This window comes from Vespa velutina, chromosome 12 (genome assembly GCF_912470025.1).
Source record: "Vespa velutina chromosome 12, iVesVel2.1, whole genome shotgun sequence".
In the NCBI taxonomy this organism is placed as follows: Eukaryota; Metazoa; Arthropoda; class Insecta; order Hymenoptera; family Vespidae; genus Vespa; species Vespa velutina.
Window position 1 is genome coordinate 2730983 of NC_062199.1, and position 26760 is coordinate 2757742.

General features: G+C 29.0%; 2 protein-coding genes across 15 annotated transcripts in view; both read right to left on the reverse strand.

Annotated features, from left to right (window-relative positions):
• Positions 1–4936: 4936 nt before the first annotated feature.
• LOC124953385 (sphingosine-1-phosphate lyase) lies at positions 4937–7813 on the reverse strand. Of its 3 annotated transcripts, none has more exons than XM_047504683.1 (9): positions 7637–7813; positions 7267–7418; positions 6959–7174; positions 6660–6868; positions 6327–6563; positions 6013–6222; positions 5673–5911; positions 5308–5575; positions 4937–5218 (listed from the first exon to the last, which is right to left on the reverse strand). In XM_047504683.1, the coding sequence occupies exons 2-9, from the start codon at positions 7409–7411 to the stop codon at positions 5093–5095; spliced, it is 1650 nt and encodes a 549-aa protein (XP_047360639.1). In that variant the 5' UTR covers positions 7412–7418; positions 7637–7813; the 3' UTR covers positions 4937–5092. The 3 variants fall into 3 exon arrangements, with proteins under 3 accessions (XP_047360639.1, XP_047360638.1, XP_047360640.1); XM_047504682.1 differs by having other exon boundaries at positions 7495–7813; XM_047504684.1 differs by having other exon boundaries at positions 7267–7380; positions 7637–7811.
• A 4820-nt stretch (positions 7814–12633) lies between these two features.
• LOC124953284 (tubby-related protein 4) overlaps positions 12634–26760 on the reverse strand; it is a 30443-nt gene continuing 16316 nt past the window's right edge. For 4 of the 12 annotated variants that reach the window (XM_047504427.1, XM_047504425.1, XM_047504426.1 and 1 more), the window contains exons 5-18: positions 20284–20466; positions 19719–19826; positions 19389–19554; positions 18917–19188; positions 18738–18826; positions 18213–18347; positions 17680–18160; positions 17294–17471; positions 15548–17195; positions 15264–15377; positions 14938–15166; positions 14630–14815; positions 14314–14461; positions 12634–13991 (exon numbers count right to left, since the gene is read on the reverse strand). In XM_047504427.1, the coding sequence (XP_047360383.1) occupies positions 14345–14461; positions 14630–14815; positions 14938–15166; positions 15264–15377; positions 15548–17195; positions 17294–17471; positions 17680–18160; positions 18213–18347; positions 18738–18826; positions 18917–19188; positions 19389–19554; positions 19719–19826; positions 20284–20466 (3906 nt within the window). In that variant the 3' untranslated portion in view covers positions 12634–13991; positions 14314–14344. Of the gene's footprint in view, positions 13992–14313; positions 14462–14629; positions 14816–14937; positions 15167–15263; positions 15378–15547; positions 17196–17293; positions 17472–17679; positions 18161–18212; positions 18348–18737; positions 18827–18916; positions 19189–19388; positions 19555–19718; positions 19827–20283; positions 20467–25803; positions 26112–26760 lie in introns of those variants that run through there. The other 8 variants (XM_047504433.1, XM_047504432.1, XM_047504434.1 and 5 more) reach the window with 7 other exon arrangements.

The window sequence follows — 26760 nt, forward strand, 5'->3', positions numbered from 1 at the left end:
ATTATTGTTTTTCTTTCTTTCTTTCTTCTTTTTTTGATTTTTGAAAACGAAATAAATAATATAAAAAAAAATAAAAAACAGCAACAATGATTATCAATAATAATTGATTCTTTGTATTTGAATATTTCAATAAAAAAAAAAAAAAAAAAAAAAAAAAAGAAAAAAGAAAAAAAAGGAAAAAAAATTCAATTAAGAAAAATAAATTGAAAAGTTCATTGGCCGTGTTAGGAATAATTCTTACAAAATCAGTACTATCACAATCAGAAACGTTATTACCTAGAAGCTTTCGTTGGTTGTACCAAGTAGTGAAACGTATATTGTGTTTAATGATCCATTATCTAATAGAAACAATAGATTCAACACTGTCAGTGCATCACGTTACTGCCCATCAACAGAAATTCAGTTCCGTTTAGTTTGTCGTTATCTAAACGTATTCGATATAGTTGCGTGAATATTATAATAAACCCAATACAAATTATTATCGGAATAAATTTAATATTAAGATTATATTCAGAGAAATATATTTTCAAGATAATTAATCGTTCGTATGAAATGATTCTATTATAAATCATAATATATTATGAAATTAAATGATACGATATGGGCAAAAAAAACAAAACTTTTGTCGATTAAAAATTATTATTTAGCAAATGAAAATATAGCAACATCCATTATCAATGATTTCTACCATATGGAACAATATAGATAGTAACGAAATAATGGTTTGTAATCGGCTTTGGAATAAACGTATATCGAAATAAACGTATATCGCCTATTCGCGAATATATTATCTCTGCGAGTGTCACGTGCAATATGAAAAGAAATATCTTAATTATATTAAATTATATATATATATATATATATATATATATATATATATATATGTGTGTATATATTATCCGTAAAAGATAATAGTCGATAAGAATAGGAAGGAAGGATCGTAGTAACGACCTAACGAAACGATTCTTCTTCATGCGATCGAATGTGCTTTAGAGACACTGATGACTCTATTTCGTAGATACGTCGTCGATTGGCGATATCCTCTTTTATCGTGCACCGATAAACCGTGAAATAGGGCTGACTCCTACGATTGGGTAGAAGGAATGAAAAGCTTAAAACCGTTTCTGTTTCTATGCCTCTCTTCCTCTTTTTCTTTTAGAAAATAGTAGAGGATATATATATATATATATATGTGTGTGTGTGTGTGTGTGTGTGAGTGCGCGTATGTATATATATCAACCTTTGATATCACTACAGCCATTCGAGCGTTTTCCGATAGTAGCCAAAGAATCAAACCGGTTTAATACACCTTGCTGTAAGTAGAGTACAGTGTTATTATCGATTTTTCTATATGAGGTTAACCAGATCGTATTTGGGAGTAAAATTAAAATTCTTTGAGAATCTGTAAAAACGATATGAAATCTTTTTTTTTTTTTTGCAATAAATTTCATCTGACAAGATCTCTCGATTGTTCTTTCTTTTTTTATTTTTCTTTTTTTTTTTTTTGCATTCATTATATTTTATGTGTGATATTTTATATATATATATATATATATATATATATATATATATATATGTAGATAGATCACGGCTTTGCATCTTAAATTTAATTCGTTCTAATCTCAAAAGATATACGGATCATATTCGAAGTAATATTAACGGGATCAACAGAAAAATCTCTTTTTATTTCTCTTTCTCTTTCTCTCACTTTCTGTCGCTTTCTTTCTCTCTCTTACGAACATTATTAACCTAACGATGGTCCGAAGTTTCAATCTGGAATTGGGTCGACATGGTGCCGATCGGAATATTTTCAATTACTTGTGCACACACTCCTCGCCGCATCGGCAATTCTCCGAGTGGTGTGACTACCCGTACAAATTCCACACCTACTGGTTCTCGTTGTAATACACATGTAGAATGACGTTGAGAAACCTAATGTAATTTTACAATACAATACAATAAATTTCGTAGGCGTATATGCGCCTACGAAATTCGAGAATCCATGACTTGTTATACGATAACGTAACAATGAAATAATAATAATCCTCTCTTTTTTCCTTAACACCTACATCACCCATAAACTTTTTGCTCAGATCGATCATAAGAAAAAATCGATGTAAGATCATTTGATATCTCTTATTTTATTAAATTAAATGAATTAATAAATATTTAAAACCGATACAATTCCTTAATCCGGAAGATCGTCTTTTCCTTTAAACGAATTAAAATTATTTATTTAAACGTTGATTATAAGCGCGCCTGGGAATACGGCAACCCTTCACACTAAGTTCAGTCGATAACGTTGTTCGTTGCATAGAAAAATGTAATCGGAAAAAAATATATTGTCTTATTGATAGATGGCGTTCTTAGTTATTATTATGTATAAAGTAATGCCTATTTTCAGGGGCATTATAATTAACATTTAAATAAATAATTATTAATAACAAATAATATCGAGAGAAAGTTAAATAAACGAGATAAGAAAACGTTCATTTTTATATTGTAAATTTGAATAACTGGCGATATTCCAAAATAACTGGAAGCTTGCAAGATTTGTGAATGTATGCGTCATGTATTAACGAGATCGAATGTATATATATATATATATATATATACCTATACATGTGTAAACCTTTCCTAGAGGCTCTTCTTAACTTACTGAATTCTGTTTACAGTTTGCGTTTCCTCTCTATAATTTATATTCACCGTAGTTTCGTCTAAAATCGTGCCAAGGTAGTTTCTAGCCGTTCGAGAAATGAACATTTGACTATTGGACATATTAAATCGATTGTAATTAATTTTAAATTCACGCAATAATTAAAAGATGACGAACAAACTTAGATCCCAATTAAGAAATTTTTTTTTAGCGGCACGACTTCGTCTCTGAATAAATATATATATATATATATATATATATATATATATATATATATATATATATATAAAGAAAACAAAAACAATTTTTTTTATATGAATTCAAAGATATGATCTCGAACGATAACCATATACGATAAAATAAATAAATCTTAATCGTTGTTTCGTATTTACAACAAAGATATTCGATCAAAATCTATACGAGTGTCGTAATCGTTTTAATGTCATTTAATCGCTTAACATTTTCATTTCTATGAAATATAATTATATTATTCGAGAATAAAATTAATGAATTTTATTTTTTTTCATGGACATTTACGTTAAAGGAGAATGATTATTTCATTTTAAACTATACATTGTCGTGGTTCTATCATGGCTCGATTAAATTATATCTTAAGAAGTCAGTCTTAATGAGAAATATAATTTACGTTTACTTTTTTTCTTTTAATTTTCCTTTCTTTTTGCTCTTCTTTTTTTCTTTTTGCTTTTATTTGCTTTTTATACTCGCCTGAGATTCCTCTTGCATATTTTTTTTCTCTCTCTTTTTTTTTTCTTCCTAAGCTGTTACTTACCTTAAAAGAAATGCGTAAGAATTCAAGCAATATACTTTACGTTCTTTTCACTAGGGAATACGTACGATGTTGAAAAATGATGGTATAAAACAGAATTTGAGCTTACTTTGATATCTCGCACATGAATAATGTCATTTTAGAAAAATACCTAAAAGCATAGTATAAATATGTTACTAAAGCTTTCTCTCGTCAATGATATTTTTCTAATAAATTTCAAATATTTCTATATAAGAGAAACAAAAAAAAAAAAACAAAAAAAACAAAAAATTAATTACCAATTACTATATGGTGTTTATTTGTTAATGATAAAGAATTGTGTCATAGTTAAAGAAGATACGAGAAATTGTTTGAATCTTGAATATAAAAAAAAAAAAAAAAAAAAGAAAAATATATAATTACAATTCTACGTTAATATTATTATATCTTTTTTGTAGATTGTAGATTTGCATTAATGCGTATGAAATACTTGAAATTAATTATTCTGACAAGCAAGTAATTCGATATGCTATATATCTTGTTTTTAAATTGATAGGGAATGATACTAAAATGTTTTGATCCAATTAATCATTCTTAGACTGTATTATATTTAACTTTAATATTTTAATAATAATCTTTTCAAGAACATTTTTAGATACCTTTATCGTACTGCCCTTAGAAATGATTATCCTTCAAAAATTAATGATGAATTGTTTCAAATTAATTTTTTTTTTTTTCTTCTCAAAATCTATTAATATCTCTTTGATATATTCGTTTCAAAAAAAGAAAAAGAAAAAGAAACAAATCATTGATATCTCTAAGAAAGTAAGAATAATAATCGGCGTTCATTGAATATAGAATATATTGGAGTCTTTATCTCTTTCGTGTTTACTTTCTTTTATAGTATTCATATTTTTATGAAAGATTTCTATATTTGAAAATTTAAAGTATCCTACAACGACGTGCGAAAAGATATGAACTATCTTTATTCGATGGATTTATAGACTGGTAAAAGCAGAGAATAAAAATGACGTGATATTCTCGAGATCACATCGGTATTTGCCCTCATAACTATTTTCATGACTCTCATAAAATATTCGCCATACCGAAGGCATATTAATATTGAGAAACCACGTATGCAATGAGTTATGCATGATTTTCTGCAATTTCTTCAGGTTAATAGTTCGACGAAGAAATAAATTATATCACGGAATAAAAGGAACACCTAAAATAATATATATTAACATAAAAAATAAAAGTTCCAATTGTTTTTACATGGATTAGTTATTTACTATTAAATTAAATAAGAAAGAGAGAGAGAGAGAGAGAGAGAGAGAGAAAAAAAAAATTAATAATTACCAAAAACAATGGGATATTCAAAGTAATATCAATTACTTCAATGTACATAAATGGCTGCATACAGAAATTCTATGTATAACAAACATATATATATATATATATATATATATATATATATATTTATATACATATAAAATATGTAATATATAAAGATGTATAATAAAAATTTTTTAATAGATATATAATGTACAAACTTTTGTATCAATTTTATTACTCATTTTCTGCTTATAATTCTGAAAAGAATGTATCAATAAGGATACTTAAATTTTATTTTATTACTTATTTTTTTGAAAATAGACAATATATTATTTTTATGTATCCTGTATGTTCGTTTGTTTGTTATTGCCAGTGTAATATATTGAATCCAAAAAGGATCTTGCAATATCTTTAACGATACTTCTATCTGGTATGCTTTGACTCATTCCATACATTGCAAGCTTTTAAAAATATAATATATATATATATATATATTTATCATTAATATTTTTATTCTATACAAATTGATAATGTAATATTTAATACTCACTTTTCCTTCAATTGGAAGATCAGGAATTTTTAATATATTTGTTAATTCGGTTCTAACGTCATTTAAAAATTGATCAGCAATACCTGGTTCCGTATGAACATACGTAATACAAATATGTATACCAGAAGGGAATTGAAGAGGATTTAAATTCCATCCTTTTGCACCAAGTGCTTCAGACAATCTATAGATATGAAAGTCATTAGAACCTAATGCAATTACCGAAGTTACAGGTGTGCCAAAAATAAAAATTCCATCCAATTTTCTTAATCTGTAAGAAATAAAAAATATACATTATAATATGAAAAAAAAAAAAAAAAGAAAAATGAATAATTTTATATTCAATCATGCATAATATCGACGCATACTCTTGTTCAATATATTTGGTAGTTTCAATAATTTTTTTCGTTGCTTGCACATATCCATCGTATCCGAAATATATTAAAGTGGCCCAACACGAGGCTATTATTCCACCAGATCTAGAACCATTTATAGTTGGTGATCCATAAATACCACCAGGCCAATCTGTTGTTATAGTATATTGATGATGTCTATATTTTTTCTCTCTATAAAGTATGACCGAAGATCCTTTTGGTGCATATCCATACTACAGATAAATCATACATATAATTAACATTTATTTAAGAACTTTATTAATATTTAATTTATTGAAATGTTTTATTTGTAAGGGAAAAAAAGAAAAAATACCTTGTGTGTGTCAGCAGATATACTAGTTACACCAGGCAATCTAAAATCAAAGGGTGGTAAATTGTATCCTATATCTGACATAAAGCAAATAAGAAATCCACCCAAACAGGCATCAACATGAACTGGAATATTATATTTTACACCAAGCTTTGAAATTGCCTCAATATTGTCCATTGTTCCATATGGAAAATTAGGTGCTGAAGATACCAGCTAAAATGTAGATTGATGATGTATCAATTGAAAAATTACAAAAAAAAAAAAAAAAGAAAAAAGAAAAGAAAAATATAATTTTTAACAAAACAAAATATTCCTACCATTATTGTATTTTTATTTATAGCATTTTCCATAGCTTTAATAGAGGCTGTATAACTATGGGAATTGACAGGTACTGTGCGTACTTTTATATTTAAGTACTGTGCAGCTTTATCAAATGAACTATGTGCCGTTACTGGCACTATCATTTCTGGTCTTTCTATACCTTTAAATTCTCTACCATAATCTCTATAAGCTTTACAAGCTAATATAATCGATTCTGTACCACCTGTTGTCATCTAGTAAATAATTTAATTGAAAAATTAATGATATACTATTATATTTCTATTTTTTTCTTTTGTGAAAAAAAAAAAAGATAAAAATTAAATACTTACAGTTCCACATGTATTCTCATCGCCATTGAACAAACGACAAGATATTCTAATAACCTCTGCTTCCATTTTACAGACACCAGGAAAAACATCAGGATGTAATGGATTGGTATATGATGCAATCTTATAAACATCAGCCATTAAACACATAAGACCAGAATCATTTCTATAAACTGTACCCGATACTCTTCCTTTTTTCCATTCATAATCACCTTATAATAAATAACAAATCAATTGTATTAATATTACTCTTAATAATATATGTTTTAATATGATAATATATTTATTATTAATCATCTTACCCATTTTTATACATTCCTGTACTTTCAATAATACTTTATCATGACTTAGACCATTCTTTGGAAGTTCAACAATAAATGGAGAATTCATAAGTTTACGCATTGTATCTTTTTCAAAAGTTTCATTAACATCTGACAGTTCTTTATCAATTCTATCTCTAATAGATGGTATATAACGAGCTAATTTAAAGAACTGCTTTTTTCCTCTTTCTACAATGGCTAAAAATATATATTAAATATATATGATTATTATATTATTAATCTGAATAATAAGTAATGGTATATGATTAAAAAATATTCTTAGCACTTACTTTTATCTTGGGAGAAAATAAAATTCCATATCCAAATAGTTCCAAGTAGAGTGGTAGCAGTTATAGAAACGATCTGCCATGGTTCTTTATTTTGAAAGGAATGATTTACAATTCCTTTCAAAGAATCAACACAAGAAATAACCATATTATATCTAATATATAGAAATAATAGAGATAATTAAATTATTACAGATCAATGTATATTAGTCAATATGTAGTAAATATTACCTTGATTTATAAAAATATTTTATACAGCAGTTAAAAAAAAAAAAAAAGAACACACACACAATTATCTAATAATTTTTAATCGAAATCGTAAAAAAGAGTGCTTCCTTCCAACGACGTATATATCTTATCAATTAAAACTTACAATATTTTCGTATTACTCAGCTCTATGATATTTTTTGTACTTTGGAATCAGTTCACGTTATAATTCATTTAGGCATTATAATTATTCATACTACTTTCCTTAATAATATAACAAAAGAATAAGAGATATATATATATATACATATATATATATATATTAATCTTATTATAAAAGTATAATTTTATCTACAGTTAGAAAATTTATATTCACGATTTACGTCAGTAAAAAAACTAATTTAAGCTACGATTAAATATTAACGATAACGTTACATGTTATTTGATATAATGAACAATAAAAGAAAACGATATGATACTATTATTAATTCGTATGTATGTAATTCTCTAGATAAGATCGAAGTACCATCTAGCGTGAATTTTGAGAAAGATACAGGAGATATGGAATTGGTCGGTTTGAATATTTTGAAAATTGTTACCATATAAAAATTACCGTATGTCGAGAATGATAATTGATTTTTTTTTTTTTTTTTTTTTTTTTTTTTTTTTTTTTTTATATTATTAGTTTAAACGATTTTAATTTTCTTATTTTCTAATTTTTCGATCATTATTTATTACATTTAGGAATATCGTAAATTATTATTAAATTTTATTAAATGAAGAAATAAATAAAGATTATATAAGCGTCTGATGATTTTATAATTAATCTCAATAACAGATTAATCTAAATAATAAATTACGATTTAAAATATTAATTTATGCTATTTCCTTAGTTAAAATTTGTTAACATTTAAATATTGAAAAGATTCTGTAGACTCTTTAGAACGTTAAAATGTTATATAAGTTCACGTTAATTGTTCTTTTATAATTTATTCTCTAATTAATAACAGTTAGAGACAATCGAAATAAGTATTATTAATTGATTATATTATTTATGCCACTTCCGAGAATAAATTATAAACATTTAGATATTTAGAATACCCTATAGTTTTTTTAGAACAATATGATATAATAAAAGTTTATGGAAAATGTTTAATTATGATAAAAAAAGTCATTCTTAATACGTTTGATATAAGGATTAACAATATTAGTATATCTATATATAACAGTGTCAATAATTGTCTGCCATATTGTCGCAAAAATTCCGATTTTTTAATAGGATAACATGAGAGTAGAGGAGTTTACTTCTTTGTTCTATCAGCTGTTCCTATTAATCGAAGTTAAAAAAAAAACAACAGGTGTCGGCATCTAGCGGAGGGCACTGAATTAAATTCTTAAAAATTCTTTATACCCCTGGCGCCATCTAGTGTGTCCTTATTGTATTTCTAATTTCAAAAATAATATCAGCGGACTGTATCCACTATGATAATGTGAGCGAACTGTACTCACCTGGCGAACTCCTCTATTGTCATGTGTTCCTATTCAAAAATCCGAATTTTTGCGACAATATAATGATCAAAATATATATATATATATATATATATATATATATATATATATATATATTAGCAATGTAATGTATACGGTTAATACATTAACCATGATTTTCTTTGATCATTAATATACACTTTTTATGAACTTTTACGATATCAATTTGTTCTATAAAGACTACAGAATATTTAAAATATTTAAATGTTTATAATTTATATACGATAATGGAATAAATAATGATATCAATCGATAATACTTATATCATTTATCGCTCTTGTAATTAACGAATAAATAATTATTAAACACTTTTTTTTATAAACTTTTATGACGTCATATAGTTCTAGAAAGATTAAAAAAAATATTGAATATCTAAATATTTATAATATATACTGTGAAAAGATAAATAAATAATATTCTTAATTATTAATGGTTATATCAAAGAATTTTCAATTATCTATCAATAATAAATTTGTCAATTATTAAACATCATTCATAAAAATTTAATAACATTGTATAATTTTAGAAAGATTACAGAATATTTTTAATATTTTAATTGTTGTAATTTGTATTGTCATTAATTCTTTTGCATAATATTCTCTTTATTATAAAATAATTTAATAAAATAACGTCAAAAGGTACGAATGAACAGGAGACGCAAATCCATTGTCGTTTAAAGTTTTTTTTCTTTTTTTTTTTTTTTTTTTTTTTTATCTTTATTTACAAATTTGTTATAATCGTTAATGTACTCGGTAACAAAATTGTATTGCACATATAGAGAATTATTGTTAGCGCTAAGGCGAGAAAATTAATTAACAACGTTGTTTTATCTTTTTCTTTCTTCTTCCATTTTTCTTTTCGCTTTTCACTTTTTTTTTTCTCCCATTTGACGACAAACAAATCGATACCATTGGAATTGGATAAAATGTAATTTTTTTTTTTTTTTTTTTTTTTTTTTTTTTTTTCTTTTTTCTTTTTTCCTTTTTTTCTTTTTTTCCTTTTCGTCGTTATTGTATTATTAATATGTACTCACAATCAGTCAGTAAAACGTACACGTAGATAGCGTTCTTGATTAATTTTTTTTCTTTTTTCTCTTCGTCTTTTTCTTCTTTCTCTTCTTCTTCTTCTTTTTTTTTTTTAAGCACAATCTTAACATTATCTAAGTAATAAAGGACGTAACTTCTTCAACGTAAAAAATAATTATTACAGCAGGTAAAGATACTTACATAGATATTTTTGTTAGAATTAGATTATCTAACTTTCGAGATAAGCCGAACATTTTAGAACTTTATCAGTCACATTTTTCAAGCTTGATACGAAATTCACTCGAATATTCACATAAAATAGAAACGATTTTAATAACAATACATATATACCACTGGCATAATTGATAAATTTTTTATTCTCTTTTTATCTCTCTCTCTCTCTCTCTCTTTTTCTCTCTCTCTAATTATTTATTTATTTATTTATATATAACGAAGACGAAAGCAACGTGAATATTTACCTATCGCTTTAAAAATGACAATTATCTCTCCCTTAATATAATTATGATTTTTTTTTTCCATCGAATGATTTTCAACATGAATTGAATTTATTTATTGAACGCGTGACAATTCAGTTCGTTTTGCTCGGCGACGATATAAATGAAAAATAAATAAACGTCAAGTAGGAGATTTCAAGATCTAATTTCGTATAAAATGATTTAATTAAAAGTATCACTTAGGAATTATTTAAAATGACGATACTCAATAATGATTTTATACGAATTAGCTCGACACACCTACTTTATTTACTTATATATATTTATTTTTCCTTTTTTCTTTTCTCCCTCTCTCTTTCTCTCTCTCTCTCTCTCTCTCTCTCTCTCTCTCTTTCTCTCTGTCTTTCTTTCTGCTTTTTATTTTTTGTTTCTCTCATCATCGTCATTTGATTAAGATAAACGCAAACTCACAGTTAAAAGTTATATCCAATAATATTATTAACAATAATCGTCCATTAATTTCTTTCAATTATATTATTTTATCATTAATTCGTTTTATTAGCGTATAAATTCTAATAGGGTGTGCGTCTTCTGTGCTATTATTATTCATAAAGAATAAAATAATATCTCTTAATAGATACGATGAGTTTGCGTTACTATTGATTTTACAAATTATGTATAGGTATATTTTATGTGCAACGGTGTTTAATATATTTATTTATATCTTGATTGAAACTTAACGCTAAAAATTACCAATTACGAAAGTCGCATTTTAATGACTTTTATAAACAATATCGAGGACATAGCATTTAAGAAACTGAAAATTCATATAATATACGACTTTTATCCGATAACTTTCTATATTTCTCTCTCTCTCTCTCTCTCTCTCTCTCTCTCTTTTTTTTCTTCTTTATTTTTTTTTCATTTTTCATAAATTTTTTGCCACGATTGCTGATTACTTTGCCATTGAATAATTTATACATTGTTCTTTTTTTTTTCTTTATTTTTTCTCTTTATTTTTCTATTTTTTTTTTCTTTTTTTTTTTTTTAATCGAGAATGGAGCTGCATGAAATTGTGTATGTGTATATATATATATATATATATATACACGCGTGTGTGTGGGTGTGTGTATGTGTATTTATGTAAAGACATCTAAATTTCGTTTATAAATAAAATAATACAATTTATATAAACAATTACAAGAGCGAGAGAGATAGAGAGAGAGAGAGAATGAGAGAGAAAGAGAGAGAAAGAGAGAGAGAGAATGAGAGAGAGAGAGAGAGAGAGAGAGAGAGAGAGAGTGTGTAAAATTACATTGATAAATAATTTGTTTAAACAAATATATATATATATACTTTTTTTTCTTTTTTTTTGAAAGAGATAAATAAAAATTATAATCGTATGATTAAGCCTTACATATTTGATATAATTTGTCTAACATTTCAAACATAGCCATGACGTAAACGATAAATATCTAATTATTATAAAGCGATTACTATCATCTAGATATAACATTGGCTTATTAATTTACTATTGCATGCCCCATTCTCGATATATTAGCGCTTCTTTGTCTTCTATTTTTTTCTTTTCTTTTTTTTGCCTCTTTTTCCCTTTTTCTTTTTTTTTTCAATTTTTTTTTTTGTTTTTTTTTTATTTTTTTTTTGTTTTTTTTTGTTTTTTTTTAATAATATCTCGTAGGCCTGACACCGATTCCATATTCACATATCAATTTTACGATTAGGCGAACGTCTATGTTTTTGCATTTTAATCCCTAATATACGTACGACGATACGTACATGACGATTTTATTTATTTTTTTTTTATCTATTTGTTTGTTTGTTTATTTATTTATTTATTTATTTATTTCTTATCTCTTCTTCTCATCCTTCTTCACTTTTTAATTTTTATTCTTTGTTTTGTATGTAAAAACGGCATAGACCGTTTCTTTCATGGGAAATACTTTCTGCTTTGGCGTCTTTTTGTTTAATTCATTAAATAATAAATTTAATTTAATTACTTATTTTTATTTATATCTCTCTCTCTCTCTCTCTCTCTCTCTCTCCCTCTCTTTCTATCTCTCTTTTTATCTCTATCACTATGTATCTATCCTATCTATCTTTCATTCATTTCTTTCTTTTACCATTTCTCTCTCTCTCTTTTTTTTTTTTGTTTTGTTTTAATAATTTATTAATATTATTTACTTCTTTTTTTTTTGTTTTTGTTTTATTTTGCCGATGATTTGCCTCGATCGATTCCATTTCTTTTTCATTTCTTTGTTTCTTTCTTTTATTCATTTTTTTTTTTTTTCTTTTTTTTTGTTTTCTTCTCGACGAGAAACGATGCACGGGGCCGAACATTAGCCATCAATATTTTGTTCTTGTTTAATAATATATAATAATATATCATACGCATTAAGAAACATTTAAATTGAACAACGTCATAACTTGCTCGCACGTACATATGTTAATGTATTTATCTGTGTAATTGTTTTTTAAGGCGAGTCCATCAATATATTATATGTGTATATAAAATTCGAATATGTTTATATGCATCTGCATTTTTTGTTTGTGTCTATTTGCGTGTAGATATGTGCGTGTCTTTCTCTCTCTCTCTCTCTCCCTCTCTCTCTCTCTCTCTCTCTCTCTCTATGTATATGTATGTGTGTGTGTGTGTGTGTGAGTGTGTGTGCGTGCGTGCATATTTGTGTGTATGTGTGCGTGTATTCGGCGGACCGCCAAAAATGAACGAGAGTTGAAACTTTCAACAGCATTTTACTAGACTCCAACGTGTCGCATAAACTATACAAAAATGAGCTCTCGAAGTTGGGAGAAACGAAATTATTTTTTGGACGGTACGACGAAGAAACGTTTATATATATATACATATATTTATTATATATATATATATATATATATATATATATATGTATATATACATATACGTCATGTATGTATGTATATAACGAAACATTACCATACAATTATCAAAAAAATTTCTTTTGTGTTCTACACAAATTTAAATCGCTTGTAATTTCTCTGATGTGTTTAACATTGATCAACGGAAGTGGAGAATTTTTTTCTCTCTCTCTCTCTCTCTCTCTCTCTCTTTCTCTTTCTTTCTTTCTTTCTCTCTTTCATTCACATTCATTCTATCTTTTACAGACAACACACGAAAAATTTTTCATTGCGAAAACGCATAAAGGTCTTGTGCACTTTTCTTCTGTAATATTCTTTTCTTCTTTCTTTTCTTTTCTATTTTTCTTTTTCCTTTTTGTTTTTTCTTTTCTTTTTTCTTTTCTTTTTTCTTCTCTTTGTCGAATCTCCAAGGCGAAACGTTCCGACTTTTTTCTTTTTGTTAATTGCACATACTTCTTTCTCTAGACCATGACTATTAAATCATTTATAATCGAAAGACACGTGGGTGTGTGCCTTGTTTACACGTAAGTCTTTTTCATCTCGTCGTTAATATTCATACTCCAAATTTCGTAGAGATCTGTAAATTGAAATTGAAATTGAAATTGAAATTGAAATTGAAATTGAAATTGAAATTGAAATTGAAAAGGAACTAATAATTATTATAATAATAATTTATTATTTCATAGTAGACTTCTGAATGCGTTACAATACAATTAAATGTATGTACTTATGATTTACATTTAAACTCAACAATCGTATATAGAAATCAACTATGAAATTATTAACAATAATAAGTATTGTATTAAAAATAAATAAAAGATTGTATATATATATATATATATATATATATATATATATATATCGTTGGTTTGTGTGACTAATTGTATCTAATTTCGTACATATATCGAACGAGGTACTGGGGAGTGACGGTTACTTGAGCCGTTGCGTAACATTTGCCAAGGCAACAGCAAAAGCTTGCAATGCACTGAAAGGGTATTGAAAATCCAACGTGTAGGCATTTCCATCTATCCGGCCAAATTGCATCACCTATGGATATCATGAAAAATAAAAAAAAAATTATTTCGTATTATAAATAAATTTGTTAATATAAATTAATTAAATGTAACAAATAATTTCTATATATATATATGTATATATATATATATATATATATATATATATATATATATATATGTATAATATTTAGAAACTTGCCTGTTTCCCTCTAAATTCAATTTGAAAATTCTTAGCACTTTCTTGTGTTACTCTACCACCAAAATCAAGCTGATAAACCTGACTAGCTTCGTTCCACATTGGTGCTTTATTGTGCATCACAAGTTCTCGTCTAGTTGTCTCCTGTTTATTATGACCATTAGACATTCCAGCACCCCTTTGTTTCAACTAAAATAATATAAAAATAATAGATATATGTGTGTGTGTATGGCCATATGTGTCCATTTATTCATAACGATACTCTCTTTTATATATTAACGATTTGAATTATTTAGAATATTTTCTCTAACTTTCTGACGTAGCTGTGCTTTCTGAAAGGTTTCCAAGTCGCGATAATTCGATGACGAGTCGTCCTGTATTAATCCTTCCTCATCGGAACTCTCGCCACGACTTTTTCGCGTTCGCCTGTTTAACAAAGGACTCGATAATAGCCTCCTTCTGATTGGCGAAGCCGAAGCTGGTCTTTTTCCTTTCTTCGAGGGTGCCGGACTGCTTGGTGAACTTCTTGGCAGTCTACAACTTTCAATTAATTAATTTATTTTTTTATTTCGCGTTATTAAATTTAATTTTTTTTAAATAATCCTTTTTCTTTCATTACATAGAATAGGTAACATACCTTGAGGATGGACGAGGTGATGGGGGTGGTAAAGAATGACTCTCATCGAAATCTTTGAGTCTTGCAGCAAGACCGTCCAATGATGATGCCAAAGAACCACTTGGACTAGAACCCCTAAAAATTAATATTTAACATAAATATGTTATCAATATTGTATATATGCTTATGATGATTAATTAATTATTTCTTTTGTTTAATTTTAATTTTTTGAAGTTTTTCTTTTTTTTTTTTTATTCTTTTTTTTTTTTTTGTTTTTTTTGTTTTTTTTTGTTTCTAATAGTCACCTAACAGGAGACACACAAGTTTCCAATCGACATGGTTTCTCAACGTAAGTTTCATCGTTACCATGAAGTATCTTTTTTTGACGTTCCATCACGGTATCGTTGTTAATCTCTCCTAATACTACTATATTCAAATCACTGCACTTCTCCTCCGTTACATTTTCAGAATTATTAACAACGTTCGATGCTTCCTCAAGGTGTTCAGGCAATTGAGGAGGTGTAGTTATAAGTTCGTTACTAGGGAATATATCACTGGAGTCTAAACTCTTCGATTTACCACAATTACGAAGTCTCGGTGGTTTACTATTTTGTTGTCCAATATCGTGCTGTGGTCTATTCTTTTTCCTTCTTTTTGTTTTTCTCGAAACCAATACCAATCTCTTGTTAGGCGCTTCCTTTCTCAACATTTTCAAGGCAACATCGCAAGGAACCAACTGATGAACGTCTACCAGATCTAAATATCCAACGCTACAACTTCTTACTATTGAATCATTTGAACAAAGTGGACCAATACTAACGACCGTTGGTGTCCTATGAACACCACGAAATTGTTCAATGTCCGCCTCGGCTTTACTCTCTTCGTCGATAAAACGAAGCTCTTCTGTCTTTCCGTTTGATTGATTAGAAACATTGATTTTTCCATAACTACCCTGAGATTTCATTTCCTTTTGTTGTTTCAAATTACACGGCGAACATGAAGTCGATTGTTCGTGATCAGAATTATCTGATAATTGATAGGAACACGTAGACGGAAGTAATAAACTGGACGAACCGTTCGAGCCATTATTATGTTTTGAAAATGGATTTAAATTACTTTGCGATGGGCTTATGCTCAAGTTAGTCCCATTATTTTGATTGTTCCTTGGATGTAAGAAACCGTGGCAGCTTTGTTGCACGTTGTTCGAGTGATTTGAGTTTAGGACGTTACTCGAACATGACGTCATGATGTTCAAGCCATTCATATAAATCATTTGTGATTGGGAACAATCGTTACCACCATCCAAATTATTTAATATGGAGTTTTGCGAGCTCGATGCTTCGGCTAATGGTACCTGGCCGTTATGCATGGACGTTGGAATGATGTTGGACGAACCAGAATTTAGGCTAGATTTGTCCTCTTGAGATATCTGATTGAGCTTATTATTTTCGAGTTCCTTTTTCGTAACCATACCGGTATTTTGTTGATCGGCCAATGCCGTCTTAACTCTTTGAATATTACTCGAATAATCGGTACCTGTATTCGACGTGGCTATTAAAGTTTGTGTCGGCGCGACTGCATTTTTAGGCGATTGCAAAGCTGGAACGTCGCAACATCTAGGTGGATTGTGCCTAGGTGGTGTACGATAAGTATTCGTAGGTGCGCTTCTTATATTCTCATACAAATTCGTCATCTCTTGAAGATCTACATATGGGAATTCGTTTTCATAATTTTCGACGCGTGCCAAAGAGGCAGGTAAGGCTTCTGTGGTTAAAAATTGATTTGAGATTTGTGACTTTGGACGATTTGGATTCAGTCGTGCGTTTCGCGGCGTCATAGGAGCTATCGGAGGTGGCTGAGTTTCCGACGTTGCTCTAGAAGTTCCCTGAAGATCCTGAAATGTTTCCTCCTCGTCTTCGGAAAATAAATTAGGGTTGAAACTTGGATCTGGACCTGTGAAGGAATAAAAACTTTTGATATTTTTCGATATCATACAGAAGATAAATGTATGAAAGTTAGAAAAAATGATAAAAGTGGGAAATATTAATGACCTGCAGGTAAATCATCTCTCAATTCCGTCATCACCAATGTCATTTGCCTTGGTTGCAAATGTAACAATGATGTTCGATAAGTAACTTGACCTAAGTTAGCTGGTACAGAATCTGCCAAGCCGTGGAATTTAAATTTCGTGCCCCAAATATTTGACGTTACTTCGACCAATCTAGCGTGCTGCAAACAAATAGATTCAGTTAGGAAAGGATCATGATTCCACTCCTAAACCTAAAATACTCGTTAAGATTTATCCTACGTCACGCGATTCCTAATATATACATGCATACATATATATATATATATATATATATATATATATATATATATATCGATCGAGTAAGTAATTCAACTGATAAGCATTGAAAATTTTAAAGGTATCCTCTACCTCGGGCAAAGTGTCGACGTAAGTGAGATCATCAGTTTCCTCTGAGCCCTTTTCTTCCTTCTTTCTTCTATTTTTTCGACGATTTCTTGGGGAACCACATAAATCTGCGGTATCTCTTTCTGTATCAGAACCATCGCTGAAGGAAGGACATTGTGATACATCGTCGAATAATTGTAAAGTGTCTTGACTCTGGGGATCGAATATTACAAACTCTGGCCTGATTTTACTGGTTCTTCGACCTTTTAATAATGGTACCAAACCACCTAAATATTCTAAATATAATGTATAACAAGGTATAGGTTCTACGGCATGTCTAAGCATTGTACAATGTAATCTTCCACTTCCAGCTGGTGGCCTAGATACAAAACGTCTTAATTCTCTTGGCTCTGGTACTGGACACCTAATGGAAAAGAAACAAAAAGAAAAAAAAAAAAAAACCAAAAGAAAAGAAAAAGAAAAGGAAAACGGAGGGAAAAAAAAACTATTTCAATCAAAAATTGTCAAATATTATTATTATATTTAATATTGCTTACCGTATCGTACTAGCAAACAATGCAGCTACCGATGCTCTTAATCTAGATGGTAACGGAAGTTGTTGGACACTGGATTCTCTTGTGAGGGCTGCCCTCACTGCTAATCTAGATAGCAACTGCAATGAACCGACCCTCCTATGACGTAGAAATTTCATTTAGAATTAAATAACGTACTTAATTATTGTCCATTGTTACAAGAGAATCTTATGTTACGATACAATACGATACGATAATGTTCACATACAACTTTTATATTATATTAGTGATAGAGCTTATATATGCTTTATTAATAAAATTTTATACCTTTTATATAGAACACAAATAATATATACTTTACATATTACATATATATATATATATATATGTAAAATATTAACAGAATTATAAAAATTATTTATAATGATTTTATATATCGATTATAAGCGAGTCATTGTTATTATTTATCCAAGATGATGATTATAACCATAATGAAATGAAGAAATAAAAAATAAGAAAAGCACATACATAAATCGTATTATATATCACCTGGAGACCCATGCCGCATGTACTCTTGCACCAGTGGCTACGAAGAGTCTTCTGTCGTTATGACCCCAGGTTAACGCCGATACAGGGCACTGAAAGATAACGAAACTCGTAAATCAACGTCAGGGCGATAAGAAGTCGTTTTAGTTCTCGCGTGTATAAGAAAGAACATACATACATACCTGCGTGTATGGAATTACTGTCGTGTAAACGAGGGTACCGTTAACCGAATAGAACTTTAATAGGTTCGTATATTCTAATGAATTATTTTGAGGAAGAGAATCCGAATCCTTCGTTCCCGCAATAGCTAATAACTTTCTTGAATTACTCCATTCTGCGTGTAAAGGTGTTTTTAAATTTGTACGTATAGTTATTGGTGATACGTCGTCGAAGGAACGAAGCATAACTATGTTACCATCGGCAAGGCAAACAGCTAATATGTAATTACGTTCGTCTGTTGATTATATTAAAAATATATAAATTAATTAAACTTTATATATTTGGCATGTACAAAAGATATATATATATATCTTTTTTTTTTTTTTGAACGAATGCTTTAACGATTGTGATTTTTTTTTTTTTTTTTTTTTTTTCTTTTATAAATGACAATAACAATTCATATTATAAATTTATTATTAATGCACATTTGTTTACCCCTTCTTGATTTATCGCTTGTAACATCTTCGTCACCTTCCTCCATCGTAAATTTTTCGGCACTCCAAGCCATTGAGGTAACACCCGCTGCCAATTGTACCTCCGATACCATTGCACCATGCACATCCATCACTATCAATTGTCCAGCCGTTGTTCCAAAATAAACCTATCATCATTGTGTTAATGATGAAAAATGTTTCTACCAAATGAGCACGTGCGAACGGGGTTTATTTTTTTTAAGAGAAAAGATCAATCGTACAAATTCGAATTGCAAAAGTATCGATAATACAATGAACAAATTTAAACAAATAAATATGAAAAATTTTTTGCCTGTTGATCATCCGGTGTCCAAATTCCACAAGTTATCGTAGCTTTGTCGTTCAACATAGACGACCAATATCTTTGTCCACCAACACTGCCGACCAATACGAAACCATCCTAGAAAAAAAAGAAGAAAAGAAAAAAAAAAAGAAAAAAAAAAGAAATCAATAAAACCTAATCGATCGGTAATCGGTATTCTTTCTAAAAAGACAAATTTCTCGATTGATTTCATTTCGTTCTTGAAGACATTCTCGGGTTTCATATGAAATTCAATATCTAATTCATTGCATTTCAATATGTACGATAAAATCAATTATACGATAATACGATTCGATGGATATATTGATCGATAAGGTATTAATAACAAACTTGTTTGTAACGATCGTTCGAATAATGGAATAGAAATGAAAAATTTCTAGATCCTCGTACGAACTTTATTTTTGATGATTTTCAAGGGTTTTTGAAAAAAAAAAAACGAACAACAAACGAGCAAAAGAAAATAAGAAATGAAATCAATTTAATGGTATAGACTATAATTGATCATATATATATATGTATATATATATATATATACTCGATAACATATAAGAGCCATTCGACCATCGTGAGACCAAGAGAAATGCGTCACAGGTGTGTTCCTATCATTTATCAATTCTATACTCCATCTTCCTTCGTATTTTATCCAAACGAAGATTACACCTGAACTGTCACATGATGCTAACTTCTGATATGGCTCGTTCCATTTCACAAATATTACCTGTAAAAAAAAATATATATATTACAATATATGTATGTATTAATATATCAGATAAAGTAAAGTACATTAGAAATAAAAGTAAAGTATATTAGAAAATTATTAGAAACGATTGGAAGATTCAATGTCTTTCATTTTGTAAAAATTATTGATCGTTATACTAATTTTAAGTGAAAGGACAAATCGATATGTTGTTCGTCAAATAATTCGAGTTAAATATGATAGCTTAAAACGTGCCATTTTTTTTTTTTTTTTTTTTTTTTTTTTTATAAAAATAAAAGAGAGAGAGAGAGAGAGAAATAAAATAACTAAAAGGCTAATAAAGAAAAAAAATTATCTTGATAATAATGAGAATAAATTAAAATCTTAATAATAATATTGAGGATAAATTAAAATAATTTATTTTCAAAGTTCGCCTTTCTTAAACTATTAAACATATAAAAATTCCTCGAGATAGAGAGAGAGAGAGAGAGAGAGAGAGAGAGAGGTGAATTTTCATTTATTTAATAATTTCATCTCTCTTTCTATACCGCACTTTACCGTCTTCGTTTTAATTTTCTTTCAATGCACTTCGATAAATGGATGAAGTATATCGAGTTCATACTTTCCGAGAAGAATTTTTCTTTCCTTTTTTTCCCTTTCTCCCCGTTTTTTTTTCTTTTTTTTTTTTTTTTCTTTTTCATGATCGTGCCTCGTTGAAAGCAGCAGTCAAACCTAGTCGAATGATCAAAGCCGTGCTTTTTATCTCGGGATGCCATTAGAGGGATTTGTATTTTCGAGTGCTGGCCTGTTTCTTTAATGAAACCGTGTTTCAAAGATAAAAGAGTATCTGTCATTTTCATAGAAACTTGTACGAATTTATGTCTTTCTTAATTTTTTTTTTCTTTTCCCATAAAAACATAGAAAGAGAGAGAGAGAGAGAGAGAGAGAGAGAGAGAGAGAGAGAGAGAGAGAGAGAGAGAGAGAGAGATAGAAATGGAAAAAAAGTATATTATAATTTTGAAATAAGATGTTCGAAGAAAGAAAAACTATATTCTAGAATGGCGAGATATATAACACGAGCATAATAATTAATAATAATAATAATAATAATAATAATAATAATAATAATGATGATGATAAAATAACTTTGACAAGTCTTGTTTGTTTGTTTGTTTGTTTTTTATGCAACTCTTTAGAAATTTATTTGGTATCGATCATTAACTTCGAGAAGATGATCTATCTCGTGTATTAAATATAATTATTAATTATCTATCGTCAGAATAGATTAATTAATTGATTACGTTGTTTGAAAATCCTTCCGATAGAAAAATGATCGAATATTATTAAATCGCGAAAGGGGATAGCTTTAAAATAAAATTTGTTTCGAGACATTTTTTGTTTACTATTTTGGTTTTTTTTTTTTTTTTTTGATTTATTTATTTTTTTTTTTTTTTATTTTTTTCTAATATTGTCCTTATACAATATACGAACAAACAAGGGTTCTATTTGTAAAGAAGTACCACGAAATTCTATGGGGTTGACGGAGGGCAAGAGGAAGGGGGAGTATGTGTAGTCAACGGGGTGTATAGTACAAGCTGGATTAATCGCACTTTGCGTGAACGTCGAATCGATGCCAGAGCATCCACTTGTCTAGTGAAAGAAGTCAACGACCGGGTATACATGAAGGGATGTAAAAGAAAGAAAGAAAGAAAAAAAAAAAAAAGAAAAAAAAGAAAAAAAAAAGAAGGGAAAAAAAATTATCGAGAATGATCAACTACGTTGACAGGTGACATAAAATTACGAGTCGGTTAAAATTTTCTTCTATTGTCGTTATCGTCGTTAAAAAGAAAGGGGGGGGGGGAGAAGAAAAGGAAAGGAAAAAAAAGATAAAGAAAGTAAAAAAAAAGATCATAAAAATATTTCAAAAGTAAAATTTTGTTGTTGTACAACGCACACCTACATACGATCGATCATTTCAATAAAAATCAAGAATATTTATTTGCTTAACACTGTCTCTTCACCCCCTCACCCCCACCCACTCACCATCGCATATAATTCCTTTATATGTCACTCAGAATAAAATTGATAATACGTATTGTTCAATTAATTATCAACGACAAATAAATAATTTTACAGAAACCCGACGTGTTTTTTTAACTTGTCGAGAGAGAGAGAGAGAGAGAGAGAGAGAGAAAGAGAAATTTTCTTTATATTTTCCATTGGTTTTCTCTTCTGACGTTCGGTTTTCTTCGTTCTCTTGTTTACCTATTGTAAATTCACACGATATATTTTTCTCAATCGAATCGAATTCACGGTATTGTAGAAAGATAAAGAAAAGAGAGAGATAGAAAGAGAGAGAGAGAGAGAGAGAGAGAGAGCAAGTGCACATTAGAAGTAGGTTTCATATATATTTCTGAATTTCTCAACTTTCCTCCAAAGGCTATGGATTTGCAGATTACGATAAAACGTAGCAGCAGGTGATAGGAACGATATCGCGAAGGAGATACACGAGTCTATATTTCAAAAATTGTGAAAACATGAACGACGCGAGATATATTGAGATGAAAAAGGAAAATAGAAGAGAAAGAAGGATAGTAAAATAAAGAGAGATACATAGAGAGAGAGAGAGAGAGAGAGAGAGAGAGAGAGAGAGAGAGAAATAGAAGAGGACAGAATTCATGGAAGAGGGTAGTGATCGATAAGACGGTTGCCTTCGAATTCTCTCGTGGCATCGAAGCCATATATGTAGAATGCGAGATTGTGGCCCGAGTACTACTTCACGAAGATATTTATAGTAATACCGAAGATTATGTGTAAAATTCCATGCACGACAAAACATCGGCAAAATATCTTCCGATGTCGAGATTTACAAAGAATTTCGAACTTGAATATGAAGAATCCAATATTGAGATCCTTTCTACTTTATAAATAAAATTCGATGAATCGATAAGAAAATATCAATTTTATAGTCAAGAAGAAATTTTCTTTTTCTTTTCGTTCTACTATGTTCGTTCTTTTTGAAATATATAACATTTCTTTCTTTTTCTCGTTTCTTTTCCTTTTTTGTTTTCTCTTTCTTTCTCTTTCTCTCTCTCTCTCTCTCTCTCTCTTTTTTTTCTCTCGTTCAAACCAATGGAATATCATGAAAATCATTAACGTAAATATACATTAACTATCACTCGTATCTATTAGTAATACATATGTGCATACAAAATTCATCTATGCTACAAATTATTCAAAATGGGATATTAGCAAAACGCATTATATAAGTACATTTACATACAATATATACGATATCGTTTACTTCTTGCATTGCTTTTGAATAGACGAGAATAATAATAGTAAATGTTTCGCATGGGGGTGAATGGGGAGTGGGACGAATGGGGGAGGGGGGTGAAGAGGGAGGGAGGGAGGGAGGGAAATCATCTTTATTAGAATTTCTCTGACTAACGTATATACGAAAAGCATTTACAATAGTCGACAGATATAGAAAGGTAGAAATCAAAACAAAACCAAAGCAAAGCAATGCAAAGTAAGGCAAATCAAACAAAACGAAATCAACCTGAACAAGATAGACAATCTGAATGGTCTTGTTCAGTGAAATTGTGACGTTAATTATGATTAAAAAGTTTTCTATTTTAAGTTTATTATGAATGGAACGATTTAAAAGTTTCATTTAAATAATATTTTTTAAGGATTTCACTGTTTATTCTTTTTATGTATATGTTTGTGTGTGTGTGTTATTGTCTGGTCGGCCATTGGCTTTCTTTATTTCTCTCTCTCTCTCTCTCTCTCTCTCTCTCTCTCTCTCTATCTCTCTGTTCTCTATTTCCCTTTTTAAACCTTCGTTGATAAGAGAAAGATAGAGGTATACTTTTCCCTACGAACATCGTATATTTTCCACTCAACGAACGAACGTGAAAAACGAGAAGCCCTATGCTCGACCTCCCACGTTTCCCTTTTGTCCTGCACGAAGCTAAGCGTAACACGTTTCGCTCGCTTTTACTCGATATGAAATTCTGTTTCTAGTCATACCAGGGAAGAAGTGTAGAGAGTTAGGTACTTTTTTTTATTTTTTTTTACTAACGCCTTTTTCTCTATCTACTATCCCTTATTTCCATTTCTATCTTTATCTCTATCTCTATCTCTATATTCTTCTCAAAAAATGAGCTTACTCTCCTGAATCTTTTAGTACACTATTATGCTAGTTTTATATATATACATATATATATATATATATATATATATATATATATATATTTGTCTACACTTTCATTTAAATCTTACGTCTTTCTTTTCTTTCTCTTTTCCTCTTTTTTTAAACATATACACGTGTATGTATGCGTGGGTGTACACAGAACATGCATATATACTTAAGTACACGTACTCACATGCATACATACATATATACATATATATATATATATATATATATATATATATATATATATATATATACAAATGGTTTTCATAACGCTTTTATCTTTCTCTCAATCGCCACGAAAGACAATCTTTCTTTATCTTTCTATCCATTCCAAGGGAACTTTTGAACGAAAGTTCTTCATTTAGCTAATTGGCAGCACTTAATGGCGATGCTTTCTCTCTCTCTCTCTCTCTCTCTCTCTCTCTCTCTCTCTCTCTCTCTCTAGCTTTCTATCTCTATCTTTTTCTTTTACCTTTCGAAAGAAGATAAATGCGTTTTCTTTTTCTCACCCTCACATCCATTTATTTTTCTTACTTTCTTTCCTTCCTTTCTTTCTTTCTTCTTCTTCTTCTTCTTTTTAATTTTTTTTTAGTTCCTTTCTTATATATACATATATATATATATATATGAAATTCTTTCACGAAGCTTGACGACGAATAAAATCGTAGGGGTGTCGTCGTAAGGGTAAAAATGCAATGCGGCAAAACGCTGCAGCGAATCTTGGAACGTTTCTCTCGTCGAGTCACACGCTAAATCAATGACTGGAAGCGAACGAGGTCTTTTTTTCAATGTCAAGGCAAAAGGCCGAAGTATTTTTATGTTACGTCTCTTCTTCATTAAATTACAATATTAGAAATTTTCAAATTTCTTTTCCTTTTCCTTTTCTTTTTTTTTTTCTTTTTTCTTTCCCTCCCACTCCCGCCTCCCCCCACCCAATACGTAAAGATTTCTTTAATATACATACGTATAATATATTTTTTGTTTGTTTATCAATCGTATGAAAATGTATATTGAAAGTTATAATTTGTTATATCTTCTCATCGTCACGTATCTACACATACATACATACATACATACATATATATATATATATATATATATATTTGAAATATATAGTAAATGTTTAGTTTGAGTAATTCAAATTCTATAGATACCAGCGTGGCACGTGGCAGCTCTTCATCCCTCAAGGGATTAGTATATTCCCAGTTTGACCCTGCATCAACGTTTTCATTGTCCCACTTAGCGTCTCTCGTTGATGTTACTTCTACAATAAACCCGAGGAGGCTCTAATGATGTCAACGCTGAGAGATTTTCCTCGATTCAATCTTCCGATTGCTCGGAAACCTGTATGTATCCACCTGTATGTATCTTTTTTCTTTCTTTCCATTATTATTGTTGTTTCCTTTTCTTTCTTTCTTTTTTATTTTCCTTATTTTCGAAGACCAAACGTAACACGAGAGAACTAGAGAAAAGGTATATATGCATAGATATTATTTTGCATTTGCGGTTACGAATCTACAGAGTCTCTTGCAAAAACGATATATATATATATATATTACGTAACACATTGTCGTTAGAAGAAAATACGTATTAGAAAACGTTAGAGTTTTATATCCTTCGAGAATCGTATTTTCATAACAGGAAGGGAATTTTTTTGCGAGACCAGTTAAAAAAGGAAAAAAAAAGAAAAAAAGAAAAACAACCATAAAGAAAATAATTCGAATAGGTCATAGAAAAACTGGAACAAGTCTCGGCATCATTCCTTTCATTGGACCTTCTATTTTTCATCTGGTTTTATTGTCAAACGTAGTAACACCTATACTCGACGATAAATCATTCCGATATTATAGATGTGTTAAAAGGAGAAAAAGCTTTCTTCGAGGGAGACTCTAAAAGCTTCATTCAAATCGACACGAAAACCCATTTAGAATTTTATTTTTACTTAAGCTTCGTATATTTATTATTACTTTTTTGTTTATATTTTCTCTCTCTCTCTCTCTCTCTCTCTCTCTCTTTCTTTCTCTGTGTGTGTGTGTGTGTGTGTGTCTTTGTCATTCTCATTCTTATTCTTGATTGAATCGAGAAAAAAGAAAAATATAAAAGAATAATTA

What these genes read in the sequence shown, in the direction of transcription:
- LOC124953385 (XM_047504683.1), bottom strand. Translation starts at nt 7,411, where the DNA reads ATGGTTATTTCTTGTGTTGATTCTTTGAAAGGAATTGTAAATCATTCC. An exon ending in ACCAAATATATTGAACAAGA is followed by an intron (nt 5,576 to 5,672) that starts GTATGCGTCGAT and finishes TATTTCTTACAG; the next exon opens with ATTAAGAAAATTGGATGGAA. An exon ending in ATCTTCCAATTGAAGGAAAA is followed by an intron (nt 5,219 to 5,307) that starts GTGAGTATTAAA and finishes TATTTTTAAAAG; the next exon opens with CTTGCAATGTATGGAATGAG.